General features: G+C 39.8%; 1 protein-coding gene across 2 annotated transcripts in view; it reads right to left on the bottom strand.

The window, feature by feature from the left end:
- The window catches only part of SND1 (staphylococcal nuclease and tudor domain containing 1), an 876127-nt gene that overhangs the window by 304545 nt on the left and 558339 nt on the right, over positions 1–13243 (bottom strand). For both annotated transcript variants that reach the window (XM_088447470.1, XM_088447461.1), the window contains exon 16: positions 4333–4442. In XM_088447470.1, coding sequence (XP_088303596.1) covers positions 4333–4442 — 110 coding nt within the window. The remainder of the gene's footprint in view (positions 1–4332; positions 4443–13243) is intronic.

The raw sequence follows: 13243 nt of genomic DNA, 5'->3' as shown, positions 1-13243 counted from the left end.
GTGAGAGACAGGGGAAAGAAGAGGCTAAAGGAAAGGAGATGATGATCAGCAAGAGGGAAGGAGTTGAAGTCAGAGATGTCACAGCAGTAAGATGGATGCATCACTGAATAACCTGTAATGACTGCAAACATGTCAAATATCACATTTGTTTCAGAAAAAGTGAATTAGTCAACAAAGTGCAAATGTGCCAAAAATCTAGACCAGTGGTTCTCAAACTCGGTCCTCAGGACCCCACACAGTTCACTTTTTCCAGGTCGCCTAGCAGGTGCACAGGTGTATTTGTTACTCACTGACACAATTTAAAAGAGCAACAGGTGCAGCTAACTATTTAACTTGTAATTATGTAAGGAGACCTGCAAAACATGCACTGTTTGGGGTCCTGATGACCGAGTTTGAGAACCTGTGATCTAGACTAAATGATCAGGAATCTCACTTAAACTGAACATTTTGTGTATGAAGAAACATCTATATTTGTTCAAAAATATTCAAGCTATTGATGCACAGAACAAAAGGCATCAACATTCCAGGCAAACTTCTAAAAGTATTCAATAATCTTACTGGAAACGAGAAAAGGTCAGACTGATATACCAGATTTCCCAAACAGCAGTACATAGATATAGTTAAAAGGTTAAATCTACAAATATCCTTAAGTACAACCTGTGTTCAAGGGTCTCACTTCTCTCAGGGCAATAAAAGTGATCTTAATTAGATCTTTACAAGGACAGAAAGTCAATTAAGGAACTAAAAAAAAAAAACCACACTGGAAACCAGAACAGTAAGCCAGGAACATGTACATAGAGCATTATGTAACCAAGTTACTAAGAAAACGGACCAGATTTCATCATCTTGGAAAAGTTCAGTAACAGGCTCATAAATTTACATTTTATCTGCCCTCATACTAATCTAGAGAGGATCCAGGTCATGTAACATGATGCACAAATGGAATAAACTAAAGTCTTGCCATCCCTCCCATAAGCAGTGAGAGTGTGTCTGAAGTAATTCTCCCTTTATACTGAGCAATCTGGAAAGGCAAAGGGTTAAATTAATGCAGCCTGAACCCTGAAGGGTTTTAGTCACGATCTGCAGGATTATTATAAAAAATTATTTCTATAGTTATAGCAAAGTCCTCAGAAAATTACAATTGGGAAAAAACAATAATAAAACTAAGAGGGCCCTATTTGCAAACCCAATCAATTTTTATTTAAGGAAATTCAGTTTTTGACACGATAATGACAAGACAGCTCAGCATAACACAAACCGTGGTTTAAAGCACTGTATTGTCCTAAACATTAGCAAGGGTTCTAGATTTAAGGATCTAAAAAAAAGATGAGAGCTGATTATCTGGGTCTCAGAGGACACTTATGCTGATAAAAGCAAATTTTGGCATTAACTAGTCTACAAAAATGGCTCCTCACTAATTAGCTTTTGCCTGAAACAGTGACATTCTCTATCAACTCCTCCTGTAACACCTCATAACAATAAAAGATCAGCTCTTTGTACAAGTGTGTAAATAACTGATCACTGGAGAGAACCAAGGGTAAGATTAAGGAATATAAACGAATGGAGGAGAAGCATAAGAGACAAAAGAAAAGAGGCTGGGGTAATTTGGAAAGGAAGAGAAAATGTGAACGAAGGCAAAAAAGGGAGGAGTAAATATGGATGAGAGTACAATAAGCCTGTGCACTATCCTTTACTTTTCTGAGGAAATCCCTGTTTAGATTGTTCAATTCCTCAACAACACAACAATGTCCTATACTCTGTCACTTCCAAGGCGCTAATCAGAAGATGGACTCATCTCAACAACCTTGAGAAAGCACAAGAAGCACTCAGTATGCTGGACACCTGCCAACCAAACAAGTATGCCATTTTTAATACCGAAACACTGTTTTATGAAGAAACTGAAAGCATATCTAGGATACAGTCACTCCTAACCTTCAGACAAATCAATTCTATTGATGTTGCTGCAATAACCATTACAGCCTCACACCCAGTAGTATACTTCACACCACGCATCCTGACCTCTGAGCTGCATGAAAGACAAGGGTATAACACTGAAAACGAAAAATAAACTTAAATGTTCCCTGTAGTGTTTCGATGACATTTTGAATACAAAAGATCCACATGGTCAGCAATACTCCTCAAGGTGGATGACAGTTCGGAAAATAATAGTTTTGGATAATATACATCAAAAAGGTAACTCTGAAACAAGCATTCTTGTAAAAGAAATGAAAACTGCTTTGGAAATATGTGTACACTATAACTCAATGATGACCACCATTGAACACAACCCTACTTTTCTCCAGTGTCCTGGAGTACTGGCTGTAATGGAGAGGAAGTAGGTAAGCAAGATATACTGTATGTGTATAATATATATCTAATTTTTTCCACCTCACCTCCACCCACATAAGAAAACATTTTGTAGAAGCTTAGGGATGATTGGCGTTAACAGAATTGCCCAAGGATCACCTAGTGTCACAATACTTGACATGACATACTGTACATGAACCAGTGAGTACAGAAAATTAGATGGTGGAGGCACAATTCTCACGTCATATGCAAAACACTTGGCTCCACTTGTACAATGCTACTAGAGGAGAGGACAGGCTGGACTGGGAGAAGACTGTGCAAGCAGCAGAGTGATGAGAACTCATGCCCATATGTTGGGTATTACTACTCCTGGCAGCTTGCTACTATACTACTGATCAATCACAGAGTACTATAGCCATAAACACCATTATGGGACATTACTACTACTGGTAACAGATTGTGAGAACCCTCTTTACCCCTTTGTCTGTTTGGGAACAGTCTTGTTTTAAAACAGTACAGGAACTGCAAAATATGCTGGTATTCTGTAAATAATGGTAGTTTAGTCATTGTCATTACTGCACTGTTGGCATATTTCTAGGCTCCGTTACTACCTATAATGTAGTGTGGGGCATTACTACTATTTATTGGCCCAAAATGTAACAATTACTACTATCAGGGCTATGGAGTAGGTACACCAAACCCTCTACTTCGCCTCCTTTTATACACTTTGTTTTATTAAATTTTCTGAACAAAGTCATATCGTAGTGTGATGTGCGAGTATAGTGTAGTGCATTGAGTGACGGACACACGGGGTAATAATTGCAGTCTGGTTGTGGGTGACTGATTGTAGTGTAGACGACGACTGGGATCATTATTATGGCATAGAATTGTCACAGTGTGTGTATGTGTTGGGCTATCACAGTTCCAATGGTATTGATAGGTTTATTAAGTGCTTTAAAATACAGATTGGCTATCTGTCCCAAGCAGGTATCATTTACTACAAATCTGCATTATGAATAATTACTTGAGGCCTTGTTGCTCTTATGGAGCTAACAACTAGTAATGTCCACCAATACGTACAGTAGTAACCAGGACTATGGGGTCAGAGACAAGTTGACAGAGTTGGTGTCTGTAGACTCTGACTCTAGCTCCAAAATTAAAACCGTATATAAAACATTCTTATATATAAAAGTCATTGGTCCGTTTGATTGTCCGGTTATGCATTCGGACACCCCTGCACCGACTGGGATTAAACCAGCGCGAGATGGTCCAGTTAGATCCTGGCTATATAATATATATACACACACACATACACTCTGTTTGAGACATGAGTTGGGGGGGTCTCTTAAAAATTTAGCAATGGGCCCACATATATATACATACACACACACACACACACTGTTTTCCCACTGCCATATGACAGAGGAAAAACCTTCATCGTTATACAGTATTGAATTCCCCTGTTCTAGATTAATTCTGACACAACTGAGCTGTGACTAGATGGTGTGCAATTAAAAGGAGTGCATATTTAAAGTTATAGATTCACAAACAGGGCATGAAAAGGTAGAGGTTAATGGTGGAGCATGTTTAACCCTTGCAAACATGTTTCTATATATGACAGTTATGAGCACAGTACTGTAATTTAAGGTTGGATGCCTGCATAAAACTTCTTCTCTTAGCACATCATGGTGATGAACATGTTTTGAGACATCTTTTCACATGTGACATCACCTGTTATTTAAGAGGACTACCTTCAGCTTTCCATTTCTACTGAGAATCCCATCTTTCAAAAAATGGCTTCTCCATCACTACTTGCAGAGATAACATTCAAGAAAATGTAACTGACAATCGTATCAACAATATATCATATAGCTGCAATACACAGGCACATAAATCTTGTATACCAACAACAGACATTAGTTTCTGAGTGGAAAGTCACCTCTAGATGCCACTGACTGCTGCCGTGGGCAATGTAAACATAGAAATTGCTAGAACACCCATCACTGGGTTGGAAAAGATTCCTACCTCTCGTTGCAGCACCAGCTCCTTGGTGTACATCATGGCTTCCTCACTGAAAGGCTCTCCTTCCTGAACACCACTGGGGATATTTCTAGCACCTCTCGGACATTCAATACCTAAGGGATTAAAATATAGTATCCTGGTTAGAGACATACCAGAATATTGTTTATTTTCAACAATGATGGTTTTGTAGCATAAACTTTTTTTTTTTTAAATAAAATTAAAACTAGAGCATTAGTACACTGGCAGGAGTTCAAATAAATGAAATTCATAGAAACTTCCATAACTTACAACTGAAAAATTAAATCACATTTGAAAATGGCAGGTTTTCCAATGGAAACAGAAAAAGTCAGGCCAGAAACCTGAAGTATTATTGAGCTAGATAAACACTAAAGCAGCATGGACTTGGCATTCAAGTATTTATTATCACTATTTATGACGCCACAAGAGTTCTGTAGTATGGTATACAGTGAACAGTATAGACAGATAAAGACGGGAAACAAATTGTCATAGATACATATTGGTATACATAGGTGCCTACTCCAAATCACACTGATGTGCTACTGCAGGGGAGCTTGGGTCTTTGAAACCTCAACACAAGAAGGGAAGACCCATTTCTCCCCATCCACAACTACTTTAATTCCACCTCTGGGAGGACACCTTTCTAGGTATTTCATCTCACCACCCCAGAAGGAGGGAAATGTGGGGAGATGGGGCTGCATCTGGCTTGTGGATATAAAAATGGGTTGCTGACTTTATTCTTGTCCACACACTCTCTGGATCCTCCGCTCTTCCAACGATTGCCTCATCTCCAACCCTAGTTACAGCCTCTTACCTCCCACTCCATCCTCTTTATTAACGCACTCTCTTAACAAGATATTAACAGCAGCAAATTGACCTCCTGTGATTTGCATACATTTCATAGAACTCTGTACTGTAGTTTAAAAACAGCTTAAAGTCACACATATACACTGTACGATTCAAAATAAGGCCTCCGTGACAATTAGTAAAATAATAAGTACTTTATTATAAAATATTGAAATATCACTAGTATAGGTAATTTCTAATGAAACACAACACATTACTAAACTCAATGACCTGTTCCAGACCCACATCAAGCCACATAAACAGTTTATATAATAAATGCAGTACAAAAAAATGGACACTGATTTAGCAATCTGCTATAACTCTGGAATATTACTTTTGTTTTTACATTCATTATCTAGTATTTATACATATAAAATATTTAAGGAACACTTTACAGCAGAGCTGGATTAAGGGTGGGGGCACAGGGCCGAAGCTGCTCCGATCCAGCTGTGGCTGGTGCTGTCCCCTCTCCAGTGTCCTAGGGCCAATCCTATGATTGCCTGTGCTGCTGGAGTAATCAGCAGGGCTCAGGCATGGAGGGTCAGGATCACCCTGAAGATGATATTAGTGAGGAACCTGCCACCGCCACGAGGAGGAGCAAGGACAAAGTCCAAGAAAGTTAGGTTGCTGCAGGGTGAGTGGGATTGGGGAAGGATGAGACTATGTAGTGACAGGGGGGATGATCTGAGGCTGTTGTAGAGACACAGGGGGGCTGAAGCTATGGAGAGCCAGAGGAGGGGGGCGAGCTGAGGCTGCTGGAGAGACATGGGGGGCTGAAGCTGTGTAGAAACAGGTGGGGGGCGAGCTGAGGCTGCTGGAGAGACAAGGCTATGAAGAAACACATGCGGTGGCATGAGACTTTAGGAGAGACACAGTGGGGAAAGGGCTGGAGATTTTCTACAATTTTAAAGATAAGATGGAAAAGGCTGGGGCACAATAATCTTCATTGAGACACCAATTCTATTAAAAAACAAAAAAACAACATATTACCACTGCTGTATGACAACGACATTGCTAATATTCGTATGTAAATATTTGCCACTCTGCATTAGGGAGAGCTGCTGCTGGCGACAGGTGCAGCAGAATTGGTCCCCCCCCTGCCAAAGAGGTGGCTCCGGAGCCTGCCCCCGCTGCAGGTGTGCAGGTATGACCTGCGCTGCTGCCTCATAGAGGTGCGGGGTGGGGAGGCACACACAGCAGGCACAGACAAGGCCCCATGAAAGCTTAATCCAGCCCTGCTCTACAGTATGAGAAAATGCAGGGCAAACTATAGAAAAGATGTCGAGCATCCTGCCCTTTTGAGCCAATAATAATAATAAAGTAAAGAAGAAATGGGGCACATCATGTAATATAAATATTCTTTAAATCCACAAATATACTGCTTCATTGCGGTCACTATTTCCTAGTAGATTTATAGACTGCATTGTCATGAATATTGGCTTAGAATAATGAACATCCAGCAAATATTATGTTTTAATGTGTTTGTGTGATTTTTCTATTCATTTATTAACATTTCACAATGTATTTTCACAACACTTTTAAAGGAAATTAAATCTATTAACTGATGCAACATGAAACATTAAAAAAGGAAGAAAAAAAAACATTGCCAGATGTGCGTTTATTTTACTACAGGATGTTTCACCATTATACCGCATGAATGTCAAATGCATGGAAATGGAACAAGCAGCGGATCCATAAACGCTACATCATTACAACAGAGCACAAGTAGAAATGCATATTAATTATTGTAATACTAGGAACAATTAGTGTCACGTGTTAACGGACACGCCTGGCGCTACCATTTGATGAACCTGGCTGATCATCTGGGGAACCAATGGCCATGAGGTGCCTAACCTACTAAATGAGTGACAATGAAAATTATATAGTGCTTCTAATACCCCTGCATTTCTCCACACATGGTACCAGCCAATGACATGGAGGAGAAGCAGTTTGAACCTTCTTACCTTTGAGGCTGTCAGCAGCTTCTCCTCACTATTAGTAATGAGTTGGGAGAGCTACAATGTCACTGCTCAGCGTCATACCCACTTCCATCCGATTGATAGTAGGGGCAGTGGCATAAGTTCATCCCAGACGCCCGGAGGCAAGTTATAATTTGATGCCCCCACGTCACTGTACTGTAGCAATTTGCATGCAGACAGGCTATAGATAGACGAAGGCAGCAGCTGATGGTCTGACATGGAGCTCTCCACTAGTGTATGGTGGCTTCTCAGGTGCCGGTGAGGGGTGCCATGTATTGGGCGGCCATGACGGTACACTCCGGGTACATAGTTACAGCCCTAAGTGGGGTGAATATGTTGTTGACAATGGAGGAGGTGCCCCTTCAAAGATGGAGCCCGGCGGCAGGCGCCTCCATAGTCTCCCACAGCTCTGCCCCTGAGTAGGGGTTGGGGTGCAGTCTCTGTGGGGGCCTTGTAAATGCATCATTCAGACACTAAGATGTGGCCTAGAAAAATGATGCTTTCAAAGCATTCAATGCAGAGTTTTGATGTTCACTAAATTCAAGGTGACCATTATGAAACCTTATTTGTGATTTCCATTTCATGGTTATTGTCAGAATGATGGGCAACAGGAACTACTGCACCTCCGCAAAGAAATTAGCAAGCTATTAATGTTCTTCTAGAAGACAGCTAGTTAGTCAATATGCTTTATAAAGATATAAAGAGCAACTGAAATGAATACAATTGATTTGCGCTGTAGTTTTTAGAGCGTATGACAGAAAAAGTAAAGGGCAGAGATGGGGTGTGATTACGCACATGTATGAATTCTGTATTTACTGTGTGCATTCAGTATATTGCTTGAAATAAACACACAGGCATACTGTATTGCGAAGGTCATATTTGTGTACAGGTTGCTATAATGCTAATACTCAGCCGATTATATAAAGGCACAAACACTGCTTAGCCTTCAATAAACTGGACAATTAAACAAATATTCTGTAAGCTTCTAGGAATTATCAGTGAAGAGGATTCCTGGAATCTTGCATTATAAATTGGGGGAAAATAAACAAACATTCTACGGAATATGACCTGCTTCACCGAGAATATAAAGAAACGGTAAAACAGCTCTTAATTAAGGCCACTACTTCATTTTCATTGTTATGTTGGTGTTTGCTATTTGTATCTAAAGATGTTATTGAAATTGTGATACTACCTGTCATACAGATAAATATTTCCATAAAAGAAACAATTACTTAGGTATTATAGAGAAATGTCTATTCTACTGTTATCCAAACAAAATACTTGCCATTCGAGGGTTAAGGTCAATACAATTTGAATGGATATTCACACTGGGGATGCCCTCAAGGAGGAAAATCACTGTATTAACTGAGCAACCCCACCTCAAAATTCATTTCATTTACCTTAGGTCAGTAGTTTAAAGACATTGACTTAACACTTTTAATCTGTGGGGAGCTTCAGGGGCGTCATGGTGCTACCAATCCCATCTCATACCCCTTTTCAATGCCGAGATATGTGCAAAGGTGCAGGGCCAGAATGGCACTACACACTATGGGTCACATAATCAAGTCATCAAGAACCCAGACTACCCACTTCACTGGGGATCCAGGCGGCCAGTCTACTTTCTCTGGAATCTAGGAGAATCCACAAAATGTGTGAGTTTCCCAGATATTCTAGAAGAGTAGGCAAGTATAATCCAAGTAATACAACAAACACTCCTCACTGGCTATATTTTGCCAAATAAGTTGTCACCTTAAAGATGCAAAATGTCAACATAAAAAAAATCAATTGACTCTTTTTACAAGGCGGTAGCCCTGCAGGTACAACCTTAATTTATAAGAAATAAATAATTTAAAATCAAACTAGCTTGCTCTTAGTAGTTCGGTAGGGGCATGGACCGGGTATTGATGGAACACACACCACTGCAAAACTATTTGCATGTTATTGGGCACTCTGATGAAGGCTCTGCCCAGGGGCTGAAACACGTTAGATATGGGCTTACAGGTGTGTTCACCTTTAGCTAGTGCACTGGACGCATGCCATTTGGACACTGGCTCCTAGGATTTACCACCAGCTGTGCACCAGAATCCTAAGCTGAACCAAGGTGATACGGATGGCAAACGGCAAGCGGGGTATATGCATACCATCATCCACAGCCCTTATTTAGTTCAAACTTAAGGCCGTCTATCTAAAGAGAACCATCAAGATAACTTATACCTCTCAGTGACCCTGAATTATGCCTGCTTCTGCACGTTATTAATAGCAGCTTACAATTTCTCACTCTCCTATGATGGTGGAACACAGACAGTCACACTATAATTGGCTTGGCTTCAAAGAAGGCGTGATCAATACCAGAAACAATAATAAATTCAATTATAACCAGTGTATGATATATTTTACAAAACCAGGAGAAATTCCCAGCTTATACTTTTATCTCTATCATGAGTTAAGCGATTCCATACTGCTGCAGTAAAATAAGCTTTAATATATACTTCATCATACTTATTACAACTACTACACATTACCTCTAGCAGTACTAGTGACAGCCATCATAGGCTGTTCCATCGATGGTTGATTGTTTTAATCTATTGGTAGAAAAAAAATAGATGACAGCCATTGATGGCTGACTGCTGCACAGTCCTCGGCCATCCACTGCCGATGTTTGCTCAATATCAGTAACCGCCATCTATGGTGCAGCATCGGTGCAGAGCCATCAATGTAAAAAAAAAAAAAACACACTTATCATCGGTCATAGACTATCGATCGGCGATGGCTATCCCTAAGCTGCACTTAACAGGAAGCTAAATATATCATATGGTTATATACCCCCTGGGGATAAATCACCTGAAACATTGTCATTTACTGATTAGATACACTGGATTGTCTACTGTGCAGCTGGGTATACACTATAAGATCTATCATCCACTATATTGTTCTGACTTGGATTGTAATGATATATCATACACATCTTACAGTGTGTGTACCCAAACCGTCATTCATCGCATCGTCCCTTCTGCTGTCCTGCATGCCAGATGTGGCAATGCAATGAACGATGCAGTGCACACCATATAGTTTGTACACACGATCACAAGATATATTAGTTCAGTCTGTCCTCTGAAGACATCAGCTGAACTGCCAGTAATCTACACGATGACTGCATAGTGTGTACAGGAGAAAAGATTAGGTACAGTGTTGCGACATATTGTGCCATCGTTCGGAATATTGCATAGTGCGTACGCTCTATATTGTGTGTTCTGGGATTCAGTGAAATTGGATTTACCACATCCTTTGTCACATTGTATAGTGTGTGCACCCAGCTTGAGGCTGTCCAGATGGGGGAAATCATCTGCAGATCTCTCCATATCTTTTAGGGGAAGTTTTATTTACATTTTTAAATAGTATCTAGCCACCTAAAACCTACAGTGTATATGCAGACATCAAGTTTGCTTTACATAATGAAGAAAGCTGGTGGCAATTTTCAGACGTTAACAATACCCCTTAGTTACACACTTTGTATCATGAATGGGACACTGGAGTCTCTGTGTGATTAATCCTCCACCTAATGTCCGCACAGAGGCGGCTAGATTGCTGTACTCTGGCAGAATTCCATCCAGAGAACACAAGTTTGGCCAACACTGCGTGATCTTCCTCAGCACACAGAATCAAGTGTAGCCTCTTTTCATAGAGAGAGTTGATAAATGAAGACAGCAACAGTCACACAATGTTTGAATATATTTATAGCCAAAATATTCAGATGCTGACGTTCAATAAAATCCAGCAACATGTTGGCATTGTAGTAAGCCAGTTTAAGAAAAAAAATTCAGCATGTTGCCTGGATTATTCCAGGGGATAAATTTTCTAAAGTGAGAGTTTTTAGAAGTGAGTTTTAAAAGTGATGTTGCCCATAGCAACCAATCAGATTCTACTTAACATTTAACTAGCACCTTCTAGAAAATAATAGCTAGAATCTGATTGGTTGCTATGGGCATCATCTCTTCTAAAACTCACTTCAGTAAATTTACCCCTGGAGTCCAAACACTGATTGTGGACTGGTGTGCACATCTGTAAATATAGCGTTAACGCCAGCTGCAGATAAAACATGAACAGCTGAAGGCAAAATGATTCCTATCAGGTTGTTGGATACATTCTTTAAAGATAAATTCCCTTCTCCCAGCACTTGTAATTTGTTATATACCATTTGCTTCAGTGAAATAACGGTGCCTGATTATCTTGGACACAATCCTGTGTGCACCCCCACGTAATACTCAAAGCAATACAGTTACCCTCCCGGCCTGATCACTATCGACTGAAAATGCATTTAATTTTTTCCTTAATGCTTCTTTTACGCAGACAGAAAATAAAACCACACAAATCAGACGTGATTTAGGGTCTTCCTTTTGTGTTTTTTTTCCTAGGTTATCAATTTCCTTTACAATGTGTCAGATTTACGTATCTCTGAGATTTATTAAAATATACCCATACATGTGTTTGATTCCTGCATCCCCCAATCTTTCCCTGAACAAAACTTTTAAATGCATTTAGCAAAGATTTTAGTCTTTTTAAAAAATTGGTACCTGGTCATTTAAAAGTGTTTTAACCTAAATTAAAAAAAAATAAAAATGAATAATAGGAATTTATCACAAAGCACTGTTACGCATTGTGCATCCAGTCACTGTACTACTAAGCAACACGTGTTAACATTTTATTTGAGGATGATATGGGGTTTACCAAAATACAAGTGTTCATTAAACTATGATAGGTAGTGTGTTCCCCCTTATCTTCCCTTCCCCTCTCCCTCTTTTGTCTCATTTTTGTTCGTTGTCATGTTTTAATAGTGAAATATGGTGGTAATCCCATGTTTTAATATACTCCCTGTCCCAATGTACAGTTTTATGTGATCATTTTGATGCTTTTTCTAGTACTGTAAAAATACTGTACTGCATTCAGATATTTTTCTTTTGACAGATTGTATGTGAATCTAAAATTCAATAAACAGATACTTGAAAGAAAATAAAAAATGTTCATTAAGTAAATTTAGTAGATATTTAGAAGTATTGGTAATGCCCTGGTACCCTTGAGAGAAAACACACTTACTGCCAGGTTCTTGCATGTCCTTGGGAAGATTGTTTTTGTTCATAAAGCAGAACTCAGTGGCACAAACTTAAAGAATTTAACCAGAGAGATGCAGAATCCTAAGCAATAAAACCCATTAGTTTCCACAAATAATTCAACAGCCAGAGATGTGGCCCATGCTTGTTATTACACAAAAGAGAATTGCGGTTTCCTCTATACAGATCATTACACACTAATGAGCTGCAAATGCAACGACTTAGAATCTGGTTATTTCCTTTCGGTTATAACCTCCATGGCATCGACTGGACATGGTAGAACAAAGCATGCTAGTTTGTACATTGGGCCTGATTCAGCGTTGCGTGCTAATGCTGCCGCAGCTGTGGGTATGCTAATGCAACAGTGTCCGGGACATGTACTGAGACACCCACCTTAGCCATCGCTGCTGTCCACTACTGTGTACACATATGCATCAGACATACATGATGCAAACAGCGATTTCCTGAGTGAGCTTATGGTCACTCAGAATGGCCACCATAACTGAGACACCAGAGCCATGTTTCCAGGGTACGGGATCGCATGACGCAGGATGTGACACTCCCGAAACGGTCTATACATGGCTGCATTTTTTGCCGACACTACGCGTTGCCTCGATCAAACGCTCCCTAACTGGTAACCAGACTGCCAATAAAGACTGGCAGTGTGTAACTACGATAATGTACCTCGCCACATGTGCAGTCCATTCAGGAAAACATTGACATAGCATACAACTCTGCATCAGGCCCATAGTTATTAGTATGATTCTATAAATGATACCAAGCAGTATAAGGGCCTCACTTCAAGTAACCTCCATGTATGGAAGTAACGTTTCCAAAAATAGATTTACATTGGATTTTAAACTCATGAGAGTTTAAACTCCCCCCAGCACAGTTATTTCTTTACAAAATACCATAGAAACATTTATAAATAGGCTTTCGTCCCTAGCTGGAATATACAGCATTGCA

Source organism: Taudactylus pleione, unplaced genomic scaffold (assembly GCF_031769625.1).
Source record: "Taudactylus pleione unplaced genomic scaffold, aTauple2 ptg000019l, whole genome shotgun sequence".
Classification (NCBI taxonomy): Eukaryota; Metazoa; Chordata; class Amphibia; order Anura; family Myobatrachidae; genus Taudactylus; species Taudactylus pleione.
This window is presented reverse-complemented; position numbering and strand designations above follow the sequence as displayed.